The following is a 26,995-nucleotide window of genomic DNA, read 5'->3' on the forward strand; positions in this document are numbered from 1 at the left end:
TAGGGAAACTTCCAATGGAGGGGATGGGATACAGAACTCTGGTGGTGAGAATTGTGTGAACTTGTACTCCTCTTATACTACAATCTTACTAATCATTATTAAATCACTAACAAAAATAATAATAGTAAAGTCAAATAAATAAATTTCTGAAACTATGAAAATAATTGCTCTTTCCACTGTCATGATCTATATCTTAGTCATATAATTTTCAACTAATATTAAATAAAAGTGATCCAAAAGCAAACTTATGTTTCAGCATAATATAAATTTGGAAGACATCACCATTTAAGTATAAATAGTTTAAAATTCTGAAGCTAGAAGGCTTACTGTAAGTAAGAAGCCAAAAGTTCAGACAGTCAACCAAATTTGATCCAAACCTTTTAGTTTGGAAATAATACAAAAGTGGGATTTTCCACAAAATGGCCTGTTTTTCCTGTTATTAACTAAGTTGGAAGTGCAATAGGAACAATACTTATTTATGGCATGCCATTGCTTCTACTTTTGGTCAGAAAACACCAAGCAGAATCTATGAATGTGACGAATCAAGAGAAAAACGTTGACCGTAGAGGTGTTCTGGGTTAAGAAAGGGATAGTTAATGGGAACAGAATTTCCTAACTTGACCACCAGTTAACCATAGCCTGGATGCCCAATGTGCTATGAGTCACTAGAGACTCGTTCCAAAATAACACGAGAACATCTTGGACTAGCACATTACTGGATGGAGTATATTGTTAATATTCCCAGAAAAAAACTACCAGAAAGAGTTATTCAATAGGTAAAATGGTACTCATGCAAATTCCTTTTTACAGAATAATCTGGAAAGGAGACAGCACAAATAACTTGCTAGACTGTCTGATAATGTTATTCACCACTTCAATTTTAAAAATTGTAGACAAAAATCACAGCTCTCATCAACAGGGTTGATAATAACACTTCACAGGAAGAATGTGGAATTGTTAAAGACGGAACACACATTGAATTCCAAAATGTCTAAAAACCTTTATGAATTATGAACAGAGTGGTATATTTTGAGGCTTCAAGTTTCTAACCTAATTTCTTTTTTTATTTTGGTTGAAGAAGATTTTTTTTTTTAAATAAAGTCAAACAGGGGCCTTTTTCTTAGTTCAGATTCATAGTTACAAAAGGCAAATTTAACTTTTCTAACAGTCTTTGAAACTCAAACTTCTGAATGGATAAATTCAAACAACTGAATTGATTGTGGATAACTGATTGTATATTATCAACTAAAAAAGAAAACTTGGGAGCTTGTTCATCTTCTCTGATTGTTCCACGGTAAACAGAAAAGTACAAAAATGGACAAGTCAAGGGGCCAGGTGGTGGCATACCCAGTTGAGCACACATTACCAAAAATGGACAAGTCATTTAATCATCCAGTATCTATTTTTTCCTTAACCTGCAAATAGTATTACTCCTGAAAACAAGTCAACTCCCAATAAAGAAGTAAAAATATAGGGGACTGAGTAGTGGTGTACATGGTTAAGTGCACACAGTACTATACTCAAGGACCCAGGTTCAAGACCCGCCCCCCCCCCATTCCCTGCCTCCAACAGGGACACTTCACAGGCAGTGAAGCAGGTCTGCAGGTGTCTATCTTTTCCTCTCCCTATTTCTCTCTCTAAATTTCTCTCTGTCCTATCAAGAAAGAAAAAAAATTTAAGGAAAATAAAATGGCCACTGGGAGCAGCGGATTCGTAGTGCTGGCACTGAGCCCCAGAGATAACCCCTGGTGACAATAAAAATAGATAAATAAGTAAGTAAATAAATAAATATTTTTAAAAGAATTAAAAGTATATAATATTAAAACAAACGAGAAAAGTAAAGTACAAGTTTTAGATTTGCAGCCAGGATGAAAATGCCTCAATAGCATAATATATTGACATTAACCTATAAAGAATTTTGTGAATCCATGCAGAATGAAAAGTAGGAAAATAGTAAAGTGGAACAGAAGAATTGAGACCTAAGTCTTGGTGTCACTAACTTCATCAACCACTTTGTGGAAGTCAGTCAGTTTGAGCAAAGGGGACATATCTGATAGTTTGCTTTTCAGGGAGATGTGTGGGGGCTGTGAAGACTGGTGGTGGTACTCTGACCCAAACAGGTCAAACAGAAGATCAGAGGATACACGGCACACAATCAGCCCTAGAGCCAATTCACTACCAACCTGTGGGAATGCTTCCAAGCAGGAAACGAATCAGTAAATTCTAGAATAGGGAGCTATTCCAAAATCAAAGGCAGAGAGATTGATGCGGGTCTAGATCTCTGCAGGGAGGAGAAGTAAGGATGGAAAATGTAGAATGTGCTTCTCATGGATAGAGTGACAAAAGAACCTGTGTTATATAGGTTGGGGCAAAATCCACCAGTGCCATACACTGTTTTGATCTGTTTCTGCGGTTTTGACAATCAACTTTCCTCCACAATTCCTGCCTCTCCCCCATTTGTCTGCATCCTTGCAGTTGTATATGTATGTTATTTGTGTGCTTCTAGGAGTTTCTGAACTAGATCAGAGAATATTTAACATGTAAACAAACACTATGTTCATTGTGTTTCTATGGCCAGGTTAATAATTTACTAATTTTAGCTAATGATTAAAAATATGACACACACAGAGAGAGGGAGAGGGAGAGAGAGACAGAGACAAAGAGAGGGAGAGGGAGAGGGAGAGGGAGAGGGAGAGGGAGAGGGAGAGGGAGAGGGAGAGGGAGAGGGAGAGGGAGAGGGAGAGGGAAAGTAATAATGGGTCTCCTATTTAATGTCAGTCAGGCTTCCTTCCTGGAGTCATACTGTTGGCAGCTTCTGAACTAACATGAGCTACTTGGTGGGACCAAATTCAGTTGACTGCGATTCAGATACCGCCCTGAAATAGCAGTGAGAGACTTTAATCTAGCAGACTGCTATTTGTTTGTTCACCTTTGATTCCACAACAAAAAGATTGTGTGTCTGCTTTTTGAAGACTTGTCTAAAGGTAGTAATCCTAACACAAAGAAAACACAAATTGCACAGCAGCGAAGCAAACACATCAAGAGTAGCTTTCCTAATTTTTTAATGCTATGAAAATAAAGCCTTTCTGGTGAGTTACTTACTATGGATGTCATAAAAATTAGTCTCCTCTTTTTGTTCCCAACATGGAAACATAGTGTAAATCATCTAACAAGCATTGCATTTGTTAGGTATTATAGGAACATTCAGTAAACTGAACTGAAGTATTCTGGCTTTATGCACGAACTATGGTCTCTTTTTATCCAACTGACTGTTGCATTTGACCTTAGGTCAGTCATCACTTCCTCAGAAAGGCCCTAACTGAACCTCTTTGATTTGAACATTTCACCCTAATATCTACTCTTCCACGACTATTAACTCTCCTTCAATAATTAACTCTCCTTCAATAATTAACTCTCTTCCTATTATCTGCTCTTCCACGACTATTAGCTCTCCTTAACATTTCACCCTAATATCTACTCTTCCACGACTATTAACTCTCACCTATTACAACTATAGTTTTATACTTACATACAAGGCTCTTTGTATAAACAACACAAATCATAAACAACAAATTCCAAAGAAGTAAGAACTGTCTCCTCCTCCTGTCTCCTGCTCATGCCATAAATACTGTTTTTGTTGGCAATCAGTAAATATTTGTTAAAAAAAAAAAAGTGAACCAAGAACCCATAATTTTCTTGGTTTCCATCCATTATAATAATACTCACAAGCCCTCAAATAATATTAAATATGCACTCAGTCTTGAAAACAAATTTGTGATGCAGGCCATCGAATTAGAAAGATTTCCGATAAGGAAGGCAGCAGAAAAATAATCATCATTCACTAGAAGTCAAGTATCCACCTTTGACTGCATCAAAGAAGTATTTGCGAAAAAATGTTTGTTATTTTTTAATCATCTTTTGTTTGATAGACGAAAAAATTTATAACCTTTGAATTCAGTTACTATCAACTATTCAGTTACTATGTTATTATATAATATATATTGTTATACTATATATAATTATACTATAGCATGACCAGATGCTTGCATTTTTATGATACAGTTATATGCATTGAAAAAAAAATACTGCCTTCAACTGAAAATAAAAAGACTATGCGGTCTAATGAACTACAGGGTAACTTTATGTTTAAAACAATGACCAAAAACTATGACAGCCACATTTAATCTAAAAATATGTATAATAAATTAATATATTCAATTATTCCAGTCAACAGCTTAATAAGCAAAATTCCAAAATGATTAAAGCAAAAAAGAACATTCAGGAAAACTGTTACTTTAATTCAATTTGACCACATTCAGGAAACAACTCCTATGTGTCAGACAGCACACTCAGTACCAAAGCTGTAGTTGCAAAGAGTCCCTGCCCTCAGCAATTATAAACAAGGAAAGGGGTCTCAGTCTTCATTTCATGCCCTTCACAGCTCCTCCATCTTCCTCCTATTCCCTGACCTCATGCAGATCCACAATGAAGGCTCCCCTTCCCTTAATGGGAATTACTTCTCTTCACTTAACCAGAATTCGTTAGGTCAGGCTTCAGTAAATACTTATTCTTCCATAAGAATCACTAATCACTCAGTTGATATGAAAGGGAGATCTTTAAACTAGAAGTTGGCAATAACATCTATTTTTTTTACTTCAATAAAAGTCATATTTGTATACTTTGGTTCTGATTTTCTAAACTTTCGGTGTATTTCTTAATTACATGTGTGACCTAAAAAAAAATTCTCAAAATAAAATGTCAATTGTCATCTCTAACCCACATAATTTGTATGATATTGCTGGCTCTGAGAAGGTAAAAAATCTCAGTTCGATCACTATATAACCTTGAAAAACTTACAAACACTGTGTCCATTTTTAATCCATAAAACATTGACAAGCAAATAGTAACTTTGTGAGAATTCAATAAGAATACATGTAAAGCACTTGGCACAGTATCTAGTATAGTAAGTGCTCAATCGTCAGTGTCAGCTGCAATACTGAATATAATAATCCCTGTAGTATTCTTACTCTCCTCATCTATTGTTATTAAGAAATAAAAATTTACTATCTGATAAACAATTCTGTCAATATTAATTAGATTGAAGAGTTCCAGTAAAAGCACCCCCCACACACACATACACACATACTTACAACAACCATAAAAGTCCTGATACCTTCATAATTGCTTATTGGGCTTTTCAATAAGATAGGTTGGTTAGGTCTCAGATCCAACTGGGGGACTTACTGTGGGTATATAGAAGGGAAAAGTAGAAAAATAAATTAAGAGTAAGTGAATATGACTGCACTAAGGTATAAATCCTAAGAATATTTAACATATGTATAAAAAGATCATGTACAGAAAGGACTGCCAGGGTACTTGGGAGTATTACATCTTAGAAAAATACCAATCATGGGGTGGAGCCAAGATGGCGTATGGAAACAACCCCTGGCATGAGAGGGAAACTCATAGCCATACAAGCACACATTAGAGAACAAGAAAAAGCTCAAATAAACAACCTTCCCGCACACCTTAAAGACTTAGAAGAAGAGGAACAAAGGAACCCTCAAGCAACCAGAAAGACCGAAGTCACTAAAATTTGAGTGGAAATCAACAACACTGAAAATAAGAGAACCATACAAAAGGTCAACAAAGCCAAATGTTGGTTCTTTGAAAAATTAAACAAAACTGACAAACCCTTAGCCAGACTCACTTAAAAAGAGGTGGGGGTGGGGAAGAAGACTCAAATAAATAGGACTGTAAACGATAGAGGAGATATCACAAACACCACAGAAATCTAAAAAATCATGCAAAGCTTCTGCTATTGACAGTTTAAATGACAAGGGATCTAAAAAGCCTTTGCCAATTTAAATGCCATCTAAAGAAGACAAACTACTACTGTATATTCTGAAGAACAGTTTTCTGAACTTGGAAATCACTCATAGGTATCTATTTCCTCTTTTTTTTTTAAGGTCAGCACATATTACTAAAGCCTTTTACCATTTCTAAGAAAGATTTGGAATTTCACATGGTAAAACACTTTAGCAATATAGAATCTCTCTTCCACTAGTAATAAAATAATGTAGCCTACACTTTCCATGGGTTTAAAAGATAGCATAATCCTACTGTATATGTATTTCCTGTACCCACTTATAAGAACACCGTATGCTCTTAAGTGAGGGTCTTAACAGTAAGAAAGGATGAGAGTTTACTTTCATGCTTATTAGCTATTACCTTGAGTGAGTAACTTCTCTTTTCTCTACCTTGATCTCCTTTTTGTGATGTGGGGTCAGTAAAACTCTTCCTATCTCACATAATTTTTGAGAAAGCCAAATTATATAACATCCATGAAATTATTTTATAATCCATAAAAGACCTTTATGTAAATAAGTGATATATATACATGTGTGTGTGTATATATATATATATATATATATATATATATATATATATATATATGTTTACACAGAGAGAGAGATAGTATTTTAGTGCCATAAATAGCACTGTGTACAGTTCTGTGCTTTCAGGAATACCTAGAGTATAGAAACTGACAGGCCAACTCTTCTTTATTTTTTTACTCTCAGAAACTAGCTAATCAAAAGTAGAGAGATACATGATAAAGTTATGTGCAACTGAATTCATGTGTTACTGGGCATTGAGGAGAAAACTTTATTTACTATTAAGGATTCAATAGGAGGTTATGGCAGGTGGTGGAGCTTATCATGGTGTCAAGCAGGTGATCAAAAGGGAAACAGATTTGCCCTAATTCAATGACACGTCCATCATGCTGATATCAAATCAAACGGTTTTTCTTGGCAGGTACAAAAGAGACCATGTGCTCTATCAGGTGAGCTTTCTCATTCAAAAGATGAAACACTAATGTCTTATGTCTTTGTATCTCTCTCCCTCCCCCCCCCCCACCATCTATCTAAAAAGAATCTGTTGGGGCCGGGTGGTGGCACACCTGCTTAAGGGACCCCATTTGAACCCCCAGTCCCCATCTGCAGGGGGAAAGCTTCGTGAGTGAAGCAGTGCTGCAGGTCTCTCTCCCTTTCTCCCTCTCCCTCTCTCCCTCTCCCTTTCTCCCTCTCCCTCTCTCCTTCTTTCCCTCTCCCTCTCTCCCTCCTCTTTCCCTCTTTCCCTCTCTCCCTCTCTCTACCTTCCCCTTCCCTCTCCATTTCTGGCTGTCTCTATCCAATAAATAATTTTAAAAATCTTAAAGATATATTTAGATCAGGGCCCATGAGACAGGGCATATGTACATGTATCCATAAGTTAGTTAGTTTTCAAGAGAATTACTTTAATAAATTATGGCTTGAATAAAATAAACTTTATTTCCTAGTATCCTGAAAAACAAACTTATTAGGTATGAATAGTTGATACTAAGAAATCTTATTAATATAATCAGTGATACAAAGCACATACCTATAAATTGATATGAATACATTACATATGTAATGCCATATTTCCTAAGACTTTAGTAACTGTGCAATTATAACTAAATATAGGATATTTACAGAATATTTTAAAGTTCAAACTAGTTCCCAAACTTTACATAAAGAGTTCATTCAACGTGGATCTGTTTATACTTGATGTTATGTGAGAGGTTATTCACAAATACTAAGAAGTCAACTTCCCAGAAATGCCTTAAATTACCTAGAAAATTTTTAAAAGGTAGCAATTTGCCAGTTAGTTCCCCCTTGATCTTTGATATCTTTAAACCAAGAAACTTTATATACCAATACTTTAGTGTTCCAATACAGTGTTTTGCAGTGTTCCAATACTTTACAATTTTTAGTAAACTTCTGTCTCAAAATGTCATAAAAATGTTTTAATTCTCTACGTCATCCATTGTGTTAAAAAAAGACTAGAAAGGAGTGCTACAATAGCATGATGAAATTAGGAAATATTAATAGTTGCATTGAAAATACAGGTATTCAGAAAAAAACAAAAAAACAAAAAACTCACTAGGTAGGCCTTGTGACTTGCCAGGAACGCTTACCAGTTTCTAGCTTCAATACCACCCATGGGAGGTTCTGTGGCACTGAGAGAAGCTCCAGCAATGTGGTATCTCTCCCTCTTTCTCACAGACACTTTTTTCCTCTATGTGAATGAAATAAAAAGCAGCTCAAGGGGCAATATAGTAAAGTGTCCTGCTACAAAATTAGCATATTTTCATATTGGTAGCATTCTTTTATGCGAACACTGTCAGAAGAAGAAATGCATAAATCAGTACAATGTACTATAGCAGCAAAAAAATATAGATATATATATACATCTAGAAATAAACCTAATAAAATGAAAGATTTGTATACTAAAACTTATGAGTCACTATTCAAGGAAAACAGAAAAAGACACAAAGAGTTGGAAAAATATTCCATGTTCATGGGTTGGAAGAATTAACAGCATCAAAATAAATATTCTACCCAGAGCCCTATGCAAATATAATGCAATCCCCATCAGGGTCCCACCAATTTATTTATGAAAATAGAACAAAAGCTACAAATGTTTATCTGGAACCAGAAAAATACCTAGAATTACCAAAATTATCTTGAGAAAAGAGAACAGAACTGGTGGCATCAAGTTCCCAGATCTGAAACTATATTATAGGGCCATTGTAAGTACACCTGCCTGGTATTAGAATAAAAATAGACATACTGATCAGTGGAACAGAAGTGAAAGCCCAGACAGATGACCTCATTATTGAAACCTGGAATCTCACCTCTCCAGAGCCCTACCCATATAGGGAAAGATTGAAACAGGATAGGGGTATGGATCTACCTGCCAACGCCCATGAGAAGCAGTTACAGAAGCCAGACCTTCCACCTTCTGCACTCCATAAGTAATTTTAGTCCATGCTACCAGAGAGGTAAATGTTAGGGGAAGATGGATGACCAGAGGGTTCTGAACTCTATTTCCATCAGGCCCCAGAGAGAAGAGTGGAGGAGGGGGAGGAAGGAAACTCAGAAATAATAGGTGTGACTTAGAAAGGAAGAGAAGGCAGGACCATAAAAAAAAATGGGCAAATATATGTAAATATATAGTTAACGAAATAATAGTCAATCTATATCTGGGATCTTGGGAGAACTTCTCCAGTTTCCAATGGAGGGAGTGGGAACACAGAACTCTAGTTATGGGAATGGTGTAGAATTATACCTGTTATCTTATAATTTTGTAAATCAATATTAAACCATTAATAAAAATTTAAAAAATAATTAAGAGCCCAGAAATAAGCCCCCAGCCCTATGGACATCTAATTTTTGACAAGGAGGTACAAACTATCAAATGGAAAAAGGAGAGTCTCTTCAACAAATGGTGTTGGAATAGAGTTGAAACATGCAGAAGAATGAAACTGAACCACTACATTTCACCATGCACAAAAATAAACTCCAAGTGGATCAAGAACTTGGATCTTAGAACAGAAACTATCAAATACTTAGTGGAAAACATTGGCAACACTCTTTTTAATCCAAATTTTATAGGTATCTTCAATGATACAAAACTGATTGCAAAGAAGATTAAAAGAATAATAAACCAATGGAACAACAACAAATTAAAAAGCTTCTGTCCAGTAAAAGAAACCAGTACCCTAACAACGAAACTCCTTACAGAATAGATCTTTACATGACATATATCAGACAAAATGCTAATAACCAAATTATATATAAAGAGCTCACAAAACTCAGCAACAACAACAAAAAATGATCCCATCCAAAAATAGAGAGATGGATTTAAAGCCACCAGGATATGAACAGAATATTCATCAAAGAAGAAATCCAAAAAGCCAAATACATATAAAAGAAATGTTCCAAGTCACTGACTTGTCAGAAAAAATGCAAACAAAGACAACAATGAGATAACACACTACTGTGAGAAAGTCATACATTGACATGATAGCTACAACAAACACTGAGCAGTGCTCTGGTAGAAAAAAAGAAGAAAAAAAATCAACAAAAAAATTTTAAGCAGCCCAAAGTGGTGTTTGTTGTATTTATACTGAATCAAATACACGATAAACTTCTATTAGAGTCTAATGTTTATGCACACCAAGTATCCACCAACTGCTGGATGAACAATATTAGCAAGTTATAAAAATGTCAAAGAGCCAGCTGAAATTTTAAGCCACTTAAAATGACTTAAGCAAATAAGGATGTAAAAAAGCACTAACAGGAAATAGGGATGTGGTAGGTAGCAGAGAGATAAGAACAAAGAAGACAGGAGTTAAACAAAGAACCTTATCTGAGAGGCCATGGAAACTATGAGAAGGATTTAAGCAGATGAGTATACACTACAAATTGACAAATTTTCCAGGCAGCAGTGGAGAATAAATTAGAGAGGATCAATAATGTACATCAAAAAAAAAAAATTACTCATAAGATTACTGTAGTGATTCCCTCAGAAAATGCTGATGGTCTAGTATATTGGGAAGGTGAAATAAAATGACAGAATTCACAAAACTTGAGGCTGAATATAGGAGATTAAATAGAAAAAAAAGAAGAGTGTACTGACTTAAAAGTGAAATAGCATGATGGTTCCAAGTAACAACACTGAACATACATTTAAAAGAGTAGGACATAAGATGTCAGGAGTTGGGGGTGCAATGGAAACACAAAATCAGGTACAAACCCCCCCATCAGAAAAAAAAAAACAGTATATATAAGACAGACACACAAATTCCATACCTATAAGAATCTTCAGGGTACAGTTTAAATATGAGTCAAATCTGCTTTGTTAGGCTTTTTCCATTTAATGTTCAAAATAGAAACATTGAGGGTTTTTTTCTTTTTATTTTTTATTTTTATTTTTATTTTTTTTTTTATATTGATGTTGTTCGTTGTTGGATAGGACAGAGAGAAATGGAGAGAGGAGGGGAAGACAGAGAGGGGGAGAGAAAGACAGATACCTGCAGACCTGCTTCACCGCCTGTGAAGCTACGCCCCTGCAGGTGGGGAGCCGGGGGCTCGAACCGGGATCCCTACTCCGATCCCTGCGCCCAGCGCCACATGCGCTTAACCTACTGCGCCACCGCCCAGCCCCCTTTCTTTTTATTTTTATAGTAATGAGAGACAAAGAGTCACCTACAGCACTGCTCCATTGCTTTCCTCTTGCAAGTGGGGACAGGGGCTTGAACCCAGGTCTTTACATGTGGTAACATGCAGTCTACCAGGTGTTAGGCTTTTTCCAAAACAAAGACCCCCAATTTTTATCTGCAATATTCCAGCCTTTAGGTTCATGATTAGTCAACAATTTGGTCTGCTTTATATCTTAACTCTTTTTCAGCCACCAGGTTCCAGATGCCAACGGGACTTCCCAGGGCATACACACACACACACACACACACACACACACACACACACACACACACACACACAATGTGTCCTGGAGCTCCACTTCAAAGAGAGAGACAGGCTAGGAGTATGGATCAACCTGTCCCCACCCATGTTCAGCAGGGACACAATTACAGAAGTCAGACCTTCCACCTTCCGCACCCTATAATGACCCTGGGTCCATACTCCCAAAGGGTTAAAGAATAGGAAAGCTATCAAGGAAGGGGGTGGGATATGGAGTTCTGGTGGTGGGAATTGTGTGGAATTGTACCTCTTTTTTTTAATTTTATTTCTATTTTTACTTATTTATTTTCCCTTTTGTTGCCCTTGTTGTTTTATTGTTGTAGTTATTGATGTCGTGGTTGCTGGACAGGACGGAGAGAAATGGAGAGAGGACGAGAAGACAGAGAGGGGGAGAGAAAGACAAGACACCTGCAGACCTGCTTCACCACCTGTGAAGCAACTCCCTGCAGGTGGGGAGCCAGGGGCTTGAACCAGGATCCTTATGCAGGTTCTGACGCTTTGCCTTGTGTGCTACCTGCTGGCTACCTACAGCCCGACTCCCTGTAATTGTACCCCTCTTATCCTATGGTCTTGTCAGTGTTTCCATTTTGTTTTATTTTATTTTTTTATTATCTTTATTTATTTATCGGATAGAAACAGTCAGAAATCAAGAGGAAGGGAAAGACAGAAAGGGAAGCATACAGAAAGACACCTGCAACCCTGCTTTACCACTTGCAAAGCTTCCCCCCTACAGGTGAGGACTGGGGGCTCGATCCTGGGTCTTTGAGCACTGCAACATGTGTGCTCAACTAGGTGCACCACTACCCGGCCCCACCATTTTATAAATAAACATTATTAAAAAATTAATTAATTACAAAATAAATAAATAGGATATTAGTGTGTTTTCTTTCCTTAGATTTTTAAGATTTAGCTTTACTGGATATTAGGCTGCCTAAAATAGTAAAACAATATTATTTTCCTACCAGCCCCAATGCCAGGAAAAATAAGAAACCCTAGCAAAGTAACTCTCAGCAGTACTCACTAAAGGATGACAGGTGGTATGCATTTGAGGCATTGGTGTGACTTTGCACACCCGCTCTCACATATACAGTCTAGGAATTTCCCTTGTCTTTGGCACTTACAGTAGACATAATGACTTCCAGATTGCCATTTTCCTTTCTTGGAAAGTTGGATATAACATATAAGAAATATAGAAATTTAGGATGAAGGAGATAGCATAATGATTATGTAAAGAAACTCTTATGCCTGAGGCTCCAAAGGCCCAGATTCAATCCCCCATACCACTACAAACCAGAGCTGAGCAGTGCTCTGGTAAAAGAAAAAAAAATTAATAGAAATATAGAAGCTTGGAAAGCTTGAACTTTCTTTAGATGAAGGCCAGGTTTTAGTGAGCCAGATGAAAACATCAGAGAGGCAGAAATAGTAGTACCATGCTGTGGGAGCCCCCTTAGCTTCTCCAGAAGCTGGTCAGGAAAATTCTGGTCCACAAGTGAGGGAGGGGCCTGCTTGGAAACTAGTCAAAATCAACAAGGGGATACATCTGGTGATGGCAGTGCCCCACCCTGTTGCAAAGTAAAAAATGGTTCAAAGTCTATCTGAAACTGGAACGGAAGTTTATTTGCTCACCTACAGAGCTGAAGCCAGCAATCTGGAACCTCAGGCTTCAGCCATATATGGAAATATCATGAGCAAGAAGAATCAACAGAGAGTAACTAGAAGGCACCACAAAGATCCATTCGGACAAAATAAGGTTTCCTTGTCTATTTGTGAGAAGTTGCTTAATGGTGAAATATTTCCAGACATTAGCAAATCTATGGTTACATGAAACTTTAATCTCTAGTTGTCAGCTTTCAGAGACATACATGCGCATGCACACACATCAATAAAAAAAATACTTATTATAAACTTGTCATCCCCAGACATATATTCTTAATCTCTGCCACAAGTAGTTACAGTACATGTAGTTACTAACATGAAACTTACCATATTTCAAATCAACCATTCCATAGAAGGGGGAAAAGGAGAAATCAGTAAGCCTGAAATACAGGTCATACCAAGTTAGAAGAAAGTACAGTTTCACTAAGACAGTTCACAAAATAAGCACTACATCAATACTATGCTGGGACATGCCAATTTAGGGAGACTTGGAAAAAAAAAAAACTTTGTTTATAGTAGATACTACTTCAGTGTGATAGCCTGTCTGAGACTCTGTCATGATATTAATCAGAAGGGTAACTTATCAGTGAATGATGCAATGATTCAAGGAGACTTTTATGATGCCTGTGGCTGGTCCCAGACTCAGCCTAAACAGGACTGGACTGAGTTAGAGACTGAACATTTTCAGTGTGGGCTGAAGCTGATGTCACTGTAGTACACACCCTAATATTAAGTCTCCCAAAGCATAAAGCATCATTTCGATTCATTTTCCTTTATTAGCCACATCAGTTCATTAGCAAGTAAGAGGCAACACATCTGTCTACAGAGCAATGTCAGACAAATCTGAATTGTCAAAAAATAAAAAAAAAATCTGAGTCAAAGGCCCAGGTCCTCTCCCAAGACAAACCAGTAAACATCTTTCTACTTCAAGCTTATCTGAAACCACAACATAATTCTGAGTTGGCCTGTGAGCCCAGTGTTTTCTATGTCTTTTAGGGTGTGTGCTTTCATGGTGTAAGATCTGAGATAATCATCTTGAGAACAGACAGCATTCAGAAATCACTGCATGTAGAATATGAAGATAAAAGAATCGGATGGGAAAAGGAAAAGTGAACTCATTAGAATTGAATTTAAAGTCACATATCTCTGCTCCACCTCTAACCAATTATGCTAGAGCCTGAGTTTTCTCACCTGAGGGGAGAAAAATAATACCTCACAGGATTATAGTGAAGCTAAAGTGAGACAGTATATATAAAGGGATTTGTCAATATAAATCTCTTCATACACAAAGGTATTACAGCGATCTGAGTATCAATTTCAGGTATCCAAACAGAGCTCTAGGAGACGCTTTTGTTAAACTGACCAGACAAAATTAGCATTGTGTACTCTAATGTCAAATTACATAAGGTATTACTTCACTTTTACTTTCAACTGGTATGACATCATGAATTTAAAGCTTGCTTCTTTCTTATATATGTTATATATAAACTCTAGCCAAGAAGGTAAAATACCTTCTCAAAAAGTCTTATCCATGTGTTCAAATTTTAATATATTTCTCATAGGCATAAAAAATTCGTTCACAGGAAGTGACTTTAGAAACTCTTTAAAACAATTTGCACAACTTGACTTTTTAGCATCACAGAGTATGCTGGCTACCAATTTCTAGTTAATTTCAAAACTTATTTGCTACTATTATGGTATAAAATTAAAGGAAAATATATGTAGAATACAAGATGTCTGTACCAATTTGTTAAGTAAAGAAAAAAATATACTATCATGACTTCTGACCAAATAATATAAAGAAAATATAATGGGCAAACGCCATAAAATATTTTCAGTTATTATTATTTTTTTTTTAGTATTGATAGCTAAGGATTAATGACAACTTACAAGTATTTATTTGAAGAAGGAAAAATTTGGAACCCTTTCTCCCAAAAATCAAGGCACAGAAATAAAATGGAAATGAAAAGAACAACTATTAATCATGTGACTAAGATAATCTTGGTATAGAATTTTTCATGTATCCTGAGAACTATGATTAAGTGAGAAATATATTGCCATGTTTCTTTGATATAAATGATATATGATATATGAAACATAAGACATAAAGGCTTCCCTTGTTAAATGTCTCTATTAAGTATGAGGATTTCCTCTAAAGTAGAAGAAATAGGATTTGGGGGCCATGTAGTGGCATACCTGGTTGAGTGCACACATTACAGTGTGTAAGGATCCGGATTCAAGCTCCTGGTCCTCACCTGCAGGAGGGAAACTTCTTAAGTGATGAAGCAGTGTTGTAGGTTCTCTTTTTCCCACCCTTTCTATCTACTCCTTCCCTCTCAATTTCTTTCTGTCTCTATCCAAAATAAATAAAAATAAAGTATATTAAAAGAGGAAGAAGAAGAAGTAGGATTTGAATTCCTCTAAGTTCTCAGAGCTTCAACACTAAAAAGTCTTACAAAGATGAACGGCATCAGGACGGGATGGTAGTGGACTCAGCTGAGTGCACAAGTTCCCATGTTTAAGTTCCTGGGTTCAAACTGCCCCTCCTCTACCTGCAGGGGGGACTTCAGCAGTAGTGAAGCAAGGTTGCAGGTATCTATCTATCTACCTATCTATCTATCTATCTATCTATCTATCTCCTTCTCAATTTCTCTCCGTCCTATCAAAAATGGGGAAGGAAAAGAAAAAGGTGGTGTGGGGAAGGCCGCCAGGAGCAAACACAGAGATCTAGTGATAGTCCTGGTGGCAACTACAAAAAAAAAAAAAAGATGAATTGTATCATCAATTCCTTCAAAGATGAATGGTGTCATAAAGTCAGACTGCATTGGACCTTTAAAATCAAGGTTGAGTAGGACTTAGTCTCTTTAGACTAAGGAAGGCAAAGAAGAACTTTTGAAGAACAGGCTAGGAAAATGGAAAAGTCTAATACATTATGGAAAAGTACTTTGAGAAATAATTGTTTCCTTGGGTTGAAAGATAACATGGTTAGTGAGGAAATCTGGGACTCAGATTATTGTCTTTCCCATGATCAAATGGCAGAAAAATAGCAGGAACGGAATGCACACCTCCAGCCTACTATACAGTCTTCCGGGTCATACCTAAGGGTTTAATAAGTATTCTAGGGATCCCTAAAATTATAAATAATCTCAGGTTTCTTGGAAGGTGGTGGGGACATTTTTCAAAGGATAAAATGATGAAGCCTAATTTAATTTGCCTCTCAGCCACCCATCCTATAGAATCTCTAAGGACACATTCATTCATATTTTTACACTAACTCTTTCATAAATACTTACCCTCTCATTTACTCCCATCCTGTGAAATACATCATCTATAGAGAGTCTCCATTCTCTCCCCCCTTTTTAAACATTAAAAGTTTTGTTTTTGTGTTTAAGATTTTATTACACATAAAGAAAATTTCACTTGAGGCCGAGAGGAGAGAAGGACAAATCAAATTATCCCCAATACATGTGGTTCTAGGGATTGAACCAGAAACCTCAGATATGAAAGTCTGATGCTTTAACTAGTGGAATTATCTTCCCTGATGCCTCTCTTCCTCTTAAACCTTTTGATTTGGTCCCTTCAAGCTACTTATTTGAAAGAATGCTTGCCTCCCCTACTTTTCCATTTCCAAATACAACTGCCAAGTTAAGAGGGCTCTTCATCTGGTTGATAAATAAAAGGTTTGTAAGTACTTGTGGTTACTAAATTGTAATAAATATGAATCACTCATCTGTCAGCAAAGTGTTGGACATCATCTTCATCTGTAATAATATCTATGTCTTCAGCACCATCTCTGAGTAAAAACAGACTAGTGGTAACAAAATTCTAAGTAAACTGGTAACATAAAGTGAGACAAGCAGAAAACTGAAGTAAACATAGCATGTTAAGTTCCTTTACTTCTTTGCCTTCCTCACCCTCAACTCCATCTACAAGCAAGTAAATGAACACGCAAACATAAAACAGACCACATGAAACAGCACTGACTACCTTCTGATACATACCTTTGCATCAGAAAAATACTTTACAGGGGACTAATTTAAGGAGGAAAAAGCATGAAGGAAATGAATGTAATTTAAATAGTAAACATCCGCACTTCTTTCCCACCTCTGAAATCCCAGCAAGTGTTGCCCTCTCTTTAACCTTCATCTTAAGCAAATATAAGGCAAACTAAGCCAACCCAAGGTCCCTGAAGATTTTGGGATAACATTTATTGCTGTTTTTCAAAAAGCCTCTGGCTTACCTTTTTTTTTTTTTCTTTTGATGGAATTAATTTACATGATCGAAGCTGAGACATACTGCAAACATCAGAAACCCCCATTAGGACAAATCGCTAACTGTCCAGATGCCCATGTACAGCCGGGCTTCCCATAAATCTGACAGTTCAGTGTATGCATTGCGTATGGGTCTTGGCTCTAAATCACATTCCTCTGGTATGTTTCCCTGGGAGCTTTGATTTCCGCTTTGAGGGCTGGCACAGCTTCCTACTTGCTCTTATAAGAAAATGTCTACGACTGAAAGTTGAAAATGTGCAAGATTCCTTCTTTAAGTACACAAACACTCCAAGTCTAGCCACTTTCCTGTAATACTGCCAGGTTTTCTCTATGTCTGATACCTGATCAAGCTCCCTTTTTAAAGGAGCAAAAACAACAAAAAACATAAGAGAAGGAATGTAGTACATCCACAGCTGAACATCTTACAAGACTTAACTAAATGCCCTGTATAAATAATACCCAAGTAGACTCACACATACCCTATTTAGCTCTGCAAATAAGTCAGTGGCCAAATTAGTAAATTCTTCATTTTACTGGGGGCGGGGGGGAGTTCTCTAAAAAACATCTGCTAAACACTTGCTTACAAGACAAAATTAACTTATCTCAACCGTTTTGCCACAAATTCAAAGAACTTTTTTTTTCTCCAGTACTGACCTGTTGTCAATCAAAAAAGGGTGGGGATAAGTCACAACTAACTGGATGAAACTGCTATGAAGAAGTCACTATTTCCAACTTATTGCTCAGGCATAAACATTTGCTGAATTATTTATAATACTGCAAGAATTCAAGTTCCATGGCAGGAGTTGAGGATTAAGTGTCAGTCTTTCCCTTTGAATATCCCAGCACTAGATGATTCAAATCACAAACATACTTTTGAGTTTGTGAATGTCTTGGTTATCTACTTTCTTCTTTTTTTTAAAATATTTATTCATTTATTCCCCTTTGTTGCCCTTGTTGTTTTATTGTTGTTGTTATTATTGTTGTTGTTTTTGGATAGGACAGAGAGAAATAGAGAGAGGAAGGGAAGACAGAAAGGGAGAGAGAAAGATACCTGAAACCTGCTTCACCGCTTGTGATGAGAGGCCCCTGCAGGTGGGGATCCGGGTGCTCCAACCAGGAAGGATCCTTATGCAGATCCTTGCGCTTTGCGCCACCTGCGCTTAACCCGGTGCCAGCACTACAAGTCCACCACCACTCCTAGCGACCATTTTTTCCTTTTTTTTTTTTTCTTTTTCCATCTTATTCAATAGAACAGAGAAAGGAGACAGAGGGAGAGAGAAAGGCAGATACCTGCAGACTTGCTTTACTGCTTGTCAGAGACCCTGCTGCAGGGGGCAGGGGACATGAACCCCGGTCCTTGCACACAGTACTATGTGCGCTTAACCATGTGCACCATCGCCCGGCCGCCCTAAATCTTAAATCTTTTTTTAATATTTATTTTATTTTACTTACTTACTTTGTATAGAAACAGAATGAAATTTAAATAGAAGGGGGAAAGAAAGAAGGAGGGGGAGAGAAAGAAGGATAGGGAGAGAGAGCAAGACACTTGTAGCACTGTTCCACTACTCTTAAAGCTTTTGCCCACAAGAAGGTAATAGCGGTTTTAACCTAGGTTCTTGACCATTGTAACATGCGCACCACCACCCAGCCCCCTATTTTGTCAAGAGTTCTGATCAAAAAACCTCAACCTAATTTTGTAATTCACATCATATATCTCTATTCTGAGATTTCACATTCTATATATTTCAATATATTTTGATATCTTTTTCCTTAGTCAATATTAAAACCATCTATTTGGTCTTGTTGACAGACCAAGTGAATTCTATGGCGAAACCAAATTCTTCTTTACAATATGTCTTGTTGGCTTTATTTGTTAAATTTATATTTATTTATTCATTTTTTTGGTCATCACTGGGGTTTTGTCCCTGTAGGCTGGATTTTTCACACAGAAAGACAGAGATAGAGAAAGACAGAGAAAAACACACCACAGCCCCAGAACTTCCCTTAATGCAATGGGTACTGGGCTAGAACCAGATCACGCCAGTAGCAAAGCAAGTACACTGTCTGTGTGAGTTATGTTTATGAAGAAAGAAGACTCGTTATGTTTATGAAGAAAGAAAAGAATCCAGAAAGATGTTTTAAAAGATGAAATGCTAATTGCAGAGGATTTCAATCTAATTAACTATTGTTAAACCCTATGAAGTAAAACATCTTAATTATCACTTTATAAATGGAAAACTGAACATCTGCCTCCTATTTGTCACTTCCCTAAAATTTGTGAATGGCACTTTCAAGAATAGAACTCAAGTCACCCAACTGCAGCTCAGTCCAGCAATTTGTCCCTTTGATGAATGAGTCTCAACTCTGCCTTACTTGAATCTGTTGGTAGTGGCTCTCAGACTCTCCTGGGGATTAAAAAATGTCTAATGTTCCCTCCTTCTACCTCACCCTGCAAGCCACAAAAACTCACCACTTAGCCCACATCCCACCTTAGGTGAGGTTTGAGCTTCACATCCCTACCCATCCCCATCTACCACACCTTTCCAGCCATTAGTGGTGGGTATAATTGGGTGTTTAGGTCTTGAAAGATTTCACTGTGGCTTCCCACGTATTTTGGACTTTTAAAATCATCCACAAGGAAAGAAAGAGTTGGGGGCCAAGTTACCTTTAATATACATGTGGATATTCACATTACTTGGAATGTTCCTTCTGTAAATAGGAACTTTTAGCCTCTTTGAAAAATTGCTTGCAGAGAACACTAGATAACAATGATGAAAATTCTTCTTGAGCTTCAGAGGCCCCTTTTGCTGGCTGACTATTGACACTGTTGACAGGCAACTACACTGTACAACGTGCTGGCTGCTTAATAAGGAAACTGCACAGATGATATGGTTTGTGCTGAACTTAGGAGTGGTGGTGGTTTTGCTTTTTGGCTGTTGGTCCATGAATGAATTGAGATTTTAAAAAAGAGGGGGAGGGGACCAGTTAAAGCAGGCTCTTTTCAACTCACAAATCTGTAGGATTATTTCTAAAGCTTGTCTTTATATCAAAAATGGGCATGTATATCTTGAACCTAAACATCAACAATTGAAATGAATCTATCCAATGGTAATACCAGTGTCAAATAATGTGATATTACAGTTGAAAGAAAGACATGGTACTAGAATCACTCTCCTTATGTAAAGTGGTCATTAAAAATAACTATTTTAAAAAACCTAGATAACATGGACTGTAATTAACAGGACAGTAATTGGGGTTGTAGTGAAATTAGCAGTCTCAGTAAGTAAGAGAGATATGCTTGAATTCTGTTAGTCAGATTTGACATTTGCACACAAGTTGAGGAGATAAGACTTCTTTCCTTGATCTCATCTCAGTCCATTAAGCTGCAGGCCACTTGAGTGAAAAAGAAATGACAACCGCTATACACAAATATATGGAAAATGACTAAAACACATTTTTCACTGACACTCCTAGATGATAATGAGATGTAAAGGAGCACATTGCTCTGATTTTATAATCATATATTTTTTTTTCCTGCAAGGCCAACTAATTCTAACCCACATTTGAATATTGCAGGTTTTAGTGAAGAAAAAAGTTCATCATCTATGCAAGTAAACCCCAAATATATTATCACCCACTCCTGTCTAGCTTTATTCCTTAGCTTTACTCATTATAACCAGTCACCCACCACATATCATTTGCTCTGACATAACAACGGACCCATTTTTTAAAAAGATGTTTTGATGATACTGTTTCTATATCCTATATCCCCAACAATGAAGCAGCTACATATACTAGGAGGAAACAAAGGAAGATTGCCTGCCCCCAGAGAACCATATCCATATACTCCTCTGAAGACTTATTCTGCTTGGCAATGGCCATGCAAGCCATTATCAAATATGTTATATAAGCTTCTGCAGGTAGGCTTCCTGGGGGATTCAGCTATTTGTAAACAACAAACACCTTTTCTCCTCTCCTAAGAGTTTCAAAGACATACAGACTCTAAAACTAAATTCACTATAACAGAAACCTTCTTTTATTATTATTATTATTATTTAGAAATTCCTTTTGTTAGCCTCTTCAGCTATCACCCTCCTAAAAGGGATTTGAGTCCCTGGGTAGAAGTGAGTCTATCAGAAACAGAAATAGTATGAAATAACAATATTAATAATGATTTCCTAAGTACTTTTAACTGACAGAAATAAAGAGCGGTGCAAAGAGGCAAGAGGGGGGAAAATCCTACGTAGAGCTTCGAAATGTTGGAATACAGGGTTTCTTTCTTTTCTTTTCTTTTCTTTTCCCCCTCCCCTCCTGTGAGCTAGAGTGTGCCAGCTTTTTCAGACGGGAGGAATGTGGAGTGTCAAGGGGTCAGGATCAATCCGGTGTGAGTTGATGAGGCAGGAAGGTGGGGAGGAATGTGAGGAATGTCCCTGTTTGTGTAGGACTCCATTCAGCTCATTGGCGAGCCGGGGCCGCCCAGTGCGTATAAAAGCTTCGGGCTGCTGCCTCAACTCCACACAACAACTCTTCCCCACGGAGAGGAGGCAGCCAGTGCAACTTGCAACTCGACCGCAGCTACCGGGACGACAGCCCGCCCGCCGCAACCCAGCACCCACCTCCAGCAGAAACCGAGTCTCGCTGCCCGGCTGCCCGCGCCGCGCCCACCCCGCCGCTACCGAACTCGGAACCCACAGCCCGCTGCGCCCCGACCATGTCCCCCGTCGGCTTCGCCTTCGTGCTCCTCCTCGCCCTCTGCAGCCGGGTAAGCGCCCCGAGACCCTCGCGGCGGCGGAGGCAGGCGCCGGTGGGGAGGGGCTCGACGGGGGAAGGGGAGGGCCCCGAGGGGCGTGCGCCCGGCTGACGTCCGCTCCTTCCCCCAGCCCGCCTCCAGCCAGGACTGCAGCGGCCAGTGCCAGTGTGCGAGCGCCCCGGCGCCGCGCTGCCCGGCCGGCGTCAGCCTCGTGCTGGACGGCTGCGGCTGCTGCAGGGTGTGCGCCAAGCAGCTGGGGGAGCTGTGCACCGAGCGCGACCCTTGCGACCCGCACAAAGGCCTCTTCTGTGACTTCGGCTCCCCGGTCAACCGCAAGATCGGCGTGTGCACTGGTAAGACCTGCAGCCAGCCCCCTGCCCGGGCCCAAGCTCGTACCATCACCAGGAGTAGGGGGCATGTTGGGGCTGGGGACACTGACGAGCCAGGGACCAACGTTTGACGTTTGCGTTGCTCCTTTCTTCCTTTCCTTCAGCCAAAGATGGTGCTCCCTGCGTCTTTGGAGGGACGGTGTACAGGAGCGGAGAATCCTTCCAGAGCAGTTGCAAATACCAATGCACTTGCCTGGACGGGGCGGTAGGCTGCGTGCCCCTGTGCAGTATGGACGTTCGCCTGCCCAGCCCTGACTGCCCCTTCCCGAGGAGGGTCAAGCTGCCCGGGAAATGCTGTGAGGAGTGGGTGTGCGATGAGCCCAAAGACCACACCGTGGTTGGCCCAGCCCTAGCAGGTGAGTTGAGTCTTCTCAATTCCTGGCGTAGGGCTTGGGGCTGGGAGGTTGGGGGTCTGCTCCTGATTTTGCCAAGGGAAGAAAGGAAGTGTCCTGTCATGGCATCGTACCCTTAGTAAATTTGTGTTCTCTGCTCTTACAGCCTACAGACTGGAAGACACGTTTGGCTCAGACCCAACTATGATTCGGGCCAACTGCCTGGTCCAGACCACAGAGTGGAGTGCCTGTTCCAAGACGTGTGGGATGGGCATTTCCACCCGGGTTACCAATGACAACGCCTTCTGCAGGTTGGAGAAGCAGAGCCGTCTCTGCATGGTCAGACCCTGTGAAGTCGACCTGGAAGAAAACATTAAGGTACATGTTCCGCTATTATTAACAGATAGTCATGGTGTGGTAGTGAATATGATCAAAGTTAGCTCTCTTACACCCTTGTAGTCATAGGTAGACCTATTATTTTCAAAAGTATCCACTGTGTTTTCTTGCTGCAATGAGAGGTTGCCTATTAAGATCTGCCACCTTTTCACTAGAAATCTTCCACAACGTTAGCTAGCCCAAGATACTCAAAAGAGACTGTGTATTTTTAGAAAATTGCCTTATAACACTCAAACTTCCTCTCCTCAAAATATAAACAGAAGCCAGACAACCTAAGACTAGAACAGACAGAGGTTAAAGAAAGCTACTCCCTTAGCTGAGTCATTAATGTTCTACTCCTTTGTCTTCCATAGAAGGGCAAAAAGTGCATCCGCACCCCCAAAATCTCCAAGCCTGTCAAGTTTGAACTCTCTGGCTGCACCAGTGTGAAGACATACCGGGCTAAGTTCTGCGGAGTGTGCACAGATGGCCGATGCTGTACCCCCCACAGAACCACCACTCTGCCTGTGGAATTCAAGTGCCCCGATGGTGAAGTCATGAAGAAGAGTATGATGTTCATCAAGACCTGTGCCTGCCATTACAACTGTCCTGGAGACAACGACATCTTTGAGTCACTGTTCTACAGGAAAATGTATGGAGACATGGCTTAAAACCAGAGAAAGTGAGAGACATTAACTCTGTAGGTTATAACTTGAACTAATTTGCATCTCATTTTTTTTTTGTGTAAACATGACTTCAGTAGCACAAGTTATTTAAATCTGTTTTCTAGCTGGGGCAGGAGGGAGGAAGTTTCTCGCCAAATTAAAAATATTGTGCCATGTGACATTCAAACAAATAGTCTATCAACCCCAAACACTGGTTTGAAGAAAGTAAAACTTGACCATGGGACTACATTAGCACATAGCACCAGAATGTATACTAAGGTGTGGCTTTAGGGACAGTGGGAGAGCACCGGTAAGGTAAGGTAGTGATGTGCCTGCTATTTGGAGTGTAATTGAGAAAGAGCATTTTAGCATGCTTGCTAATCTGCTTGAAGCTCTAATGACAGCTAGGATGTGTGTTCTCCAGCCATCAAGGGCCTGAGTCAAGTTCTTGTTTAAGTTAGAACAGCAGATTCAGCTCTGACATTCTGATTCTAAGCAGAGTATTCAGGAATCAGAACCTTGTCTATTAGACTGGACAACTTGTGGCAAGTTAATTTGCCTGTGACAAGCCAAATTTTTTTATTGACATTGTGTGTGTGTGTGTGTGTGTGTGTGTGTGTGTGTATAGTGTGTACATATATATATATATTTGTACAGTTATCTAAGTTAATTTAAAGTTGTTTGTGCCTATTTTGTTTTGTTTTGTTTTTTCAATGCTTTGATATTTCAAATGTTAGCCTCAAGTCTGAACACCATAGGTAAGATGTAAAGCTTGTTTGATTCAAAGCATGAAGTGGATATTCAAATGGAAATTCTGCTCAGTTAGAGGGACAGTCCATCAAAATAGACAGTTTGCAGAAGATGAGGCAGCAATGCTTTGGAAGTCTGACAGGCTGGTTAGAAATGTGGCAGGCTCACTTTTGTTAAACAAATGATCTTTATTTGTAAATGAGTGGTTCTGTAAAGCTGATCAGTTTTTCCACCTGGAAACATTTGTTTCTACTTTGACTATGGCTGTTTTTTTGGACAGTTTTATTTGTTAAGAGTGTGACCAAAAGTTACATGTTTGCACCTTTCTGGTTGAAAATAAAGTATATATTTTTTCTATAAAGTATTTGGTTATTCATTTATGTTTTAAATATTGGAATCTTCTTGAGTACAAAAGAAAATATTTTGTCTTAAGCACAATTCACTAATTCTCAATATATCCAAATATATTAATAAATTAATTACCCAAATACAGTTTTGCATAAATATTTCACACAGAATCAAGTGTTGCAACTTTGCACATACACACTATATTGAACACAGGCATCTTATGATGTCTTCACAGTAGTTTAACCACAGAACTAGCACCTGTGAATTACACTTGACCCTGCTTACATTTAATACTTTTCTGACCATTGTAGGCATTTAATCTCCCTGAATTTCTGTGCCCTATGCAGAATTATTTCCAAACTTTAATAACTTACCATTAAATCTGACTGTAAAATTAAGTCTACTTTAATACCAGTTGGCATAGTGGTCATCATAAGTAAATGCCATAAGTAGAAAAGGAAGGATAAGTAAATTGCCCACTCAATAACATTGTCAAGAATTTTCTTAAAGGCAACTCCTGCATTTCCCTGTCTTAGGCTTTATGAGATCTTAAGATACATAGTTTACTAAATGGTTTGTAAGTGACAAAATGAAATTATTCAAGAAAACTTATGGAAACTTGGAAGTACTCAGCCTCTACTGAAAAGCAAAGTGGCAAACAAAAGACAACTAGAAGTTGGACTTCTTTTTCCAGATTAAAAACTGTGGGCACTGGGGGGGGGAGAAATGAAATAAAAAATAATTACAAAATAATTCATCAGAGGGTAATTAGCCATATTGTAATGCCAGTGTCATTCCAAGAGACAAAAATACATCCGAAAAACAAGATTAGTTCCGCAAACAATGTCTATGCCACAAACCAAGGGGAAAGCTTCCATTATTCAAAATGTAAAAAGTGTTTCTGGTCAAAACATTGGAGTGTTGTAATACGTCCATGTACATATATAGCAACACTGTCAGCAGTTGAACCCCGCTTCTCCAAATAAACCCACAGGAAAACATGAGAGTACACACACACACACACACACACACACACACACACACACGGGGGGGGGGGGAAGGAGAGAGAGAGAGCACACTGTTTAGTTTTCCTTTCCTTCCTGCCAGTTAACTCCTACCTGAAGGGCCATACTGAATAAGGCTGTATTAAAAAAGTATTGGAGAATTCTAGGAAAACAGGAATGTTAATGAGAGCATAAATTTTAAATTTTCCAGTTCTCCAAATAGAAATAAAGTAACTAGATTACTAACTCAATATCTTATGAGCAATACTTTGACAAAATTAAGTGACAAAGCATTGCTTAAACCCCAAAACATGAGTGGGGAAAAAAGTCATCCGTCACTACAAGCCTTGCATGATAATAGCATATATGTAAGACAAAACAAGAGGAACCCAGTAGGGTATCTGGTGCTTCTGATAAAAGCAGAGCTCTAAAATAGCCAACAGTGAAATAGAAGAGAACAGCTGCTAAAACACATAGGAGTTTTGCCCACTCCAGCAAATTCACAAACCAGAATTCTCTCCCACATTCTTGGGAGTGGAAGCAAAATTGACTAGGAACAATAAAAGTAAAACACAAAGCAAAACTTTGGGTAGGATGTACTGGACCAAAGCTAAGGACTCTGGGGAAGAAGGAAGTGGCAAGGGGTGAAAAGAATCTTGGAGTCCTGTTGCATGATTATGAAAAAGGACTTAAGCTGTGGGTGAGTTTTCTGCAAAGAACTTTCACAGGAAGATGACAGATCATGTACCCATATGTCAACAACTGCTCTGTAAATCATTAGTACCCAATAAAATGAATATGTAACATACACAAACATATATAGACAGAGAAAGACAATGTACAAACAAAAAATGAAGAGAATTTTAATCTGAAAATCTCAGGAAGCAATTGCAATGGTTTTATTTTTTTTGAAAATTTGTATTTATTTACTAATGAGAGAGAACCATAGTATCACTGTGGTACATGTGATGCCAGAAGTGAGTCTCAGGACCTTTAGATTTCAATGCTTTATTCACTGTACCCCTTCTTCAGTTATAAATGATGTGTGTGTGTGTGTGTGTGTGTGTGTGTGTGTGTGTGTGTGTAAGTACTGCATGAAAACAGCAA

General features: G+C 38.4%; 1 protein-coding gene and 1 long non-coding RNA gene across 2 annotated transcripts; one reads left to right on the plus strand and one right to left on the minus strand.

Moving 5' to 3' along the window:
• Positions 1 to 7,896: 7,896 nt before the first annotated feature.
• On the minus strand, positions 7,897 to 17,688 carry LOC132538143 (uncharacterized). Its single transcript, XR_009549582.1, has 3 exons — positions 15,201 to 17,688; positions 13,332 to 13,384; positions 7,897 to 8,100 (listed from the first exon to the last, which is right to left on the minus strand). It is a non-coding gene; the product is annotated as an uncharacterized LOC132538143 (long non-coding RNA).
• Positions 17,689 to 21,766: 4,078 nt separating this feature from the next.
• On the plus strand, positions 21,767 to 24,897 carry CCN2 (cellular communication network factor 2). The gene is made up of 5 exons (XM_007535797.3): positions 21,767 to 22,037; positions 22,156 to 22,378; positions 22,519 to 22,770; positions 22,913 to 23,124; positions 23,496 to 24,897. Exons 1-5 carry the CDS (start codon positions 21,987 to 21,989, stop codon positions 23,790 to 23,792), a joined length of 1,035 nt encoding a protein of 344 aa, XP_007535859.1. The 5' UTR covers positions 21,767 to 21,986; the 3' UTR covers positions 23,793 to 24,897.
• Positions 24,898 to 26,995: the final 2,098 nt, after the last annotated feature.

This window comes from Erinaceus europaeus, chromosome 4, assembly GCF_950295315.1.
Source record: "Erinaceus europaeus chromosome 4, mEriEur2.1, whole genome shotgun sequence".
Lineage (NCBI taxonomy): Eukaryota > Metazoa > Chordata > Mammalia > Eulipotyphla > Erinaceidae > Erinaceus > Erinaceus europaeus.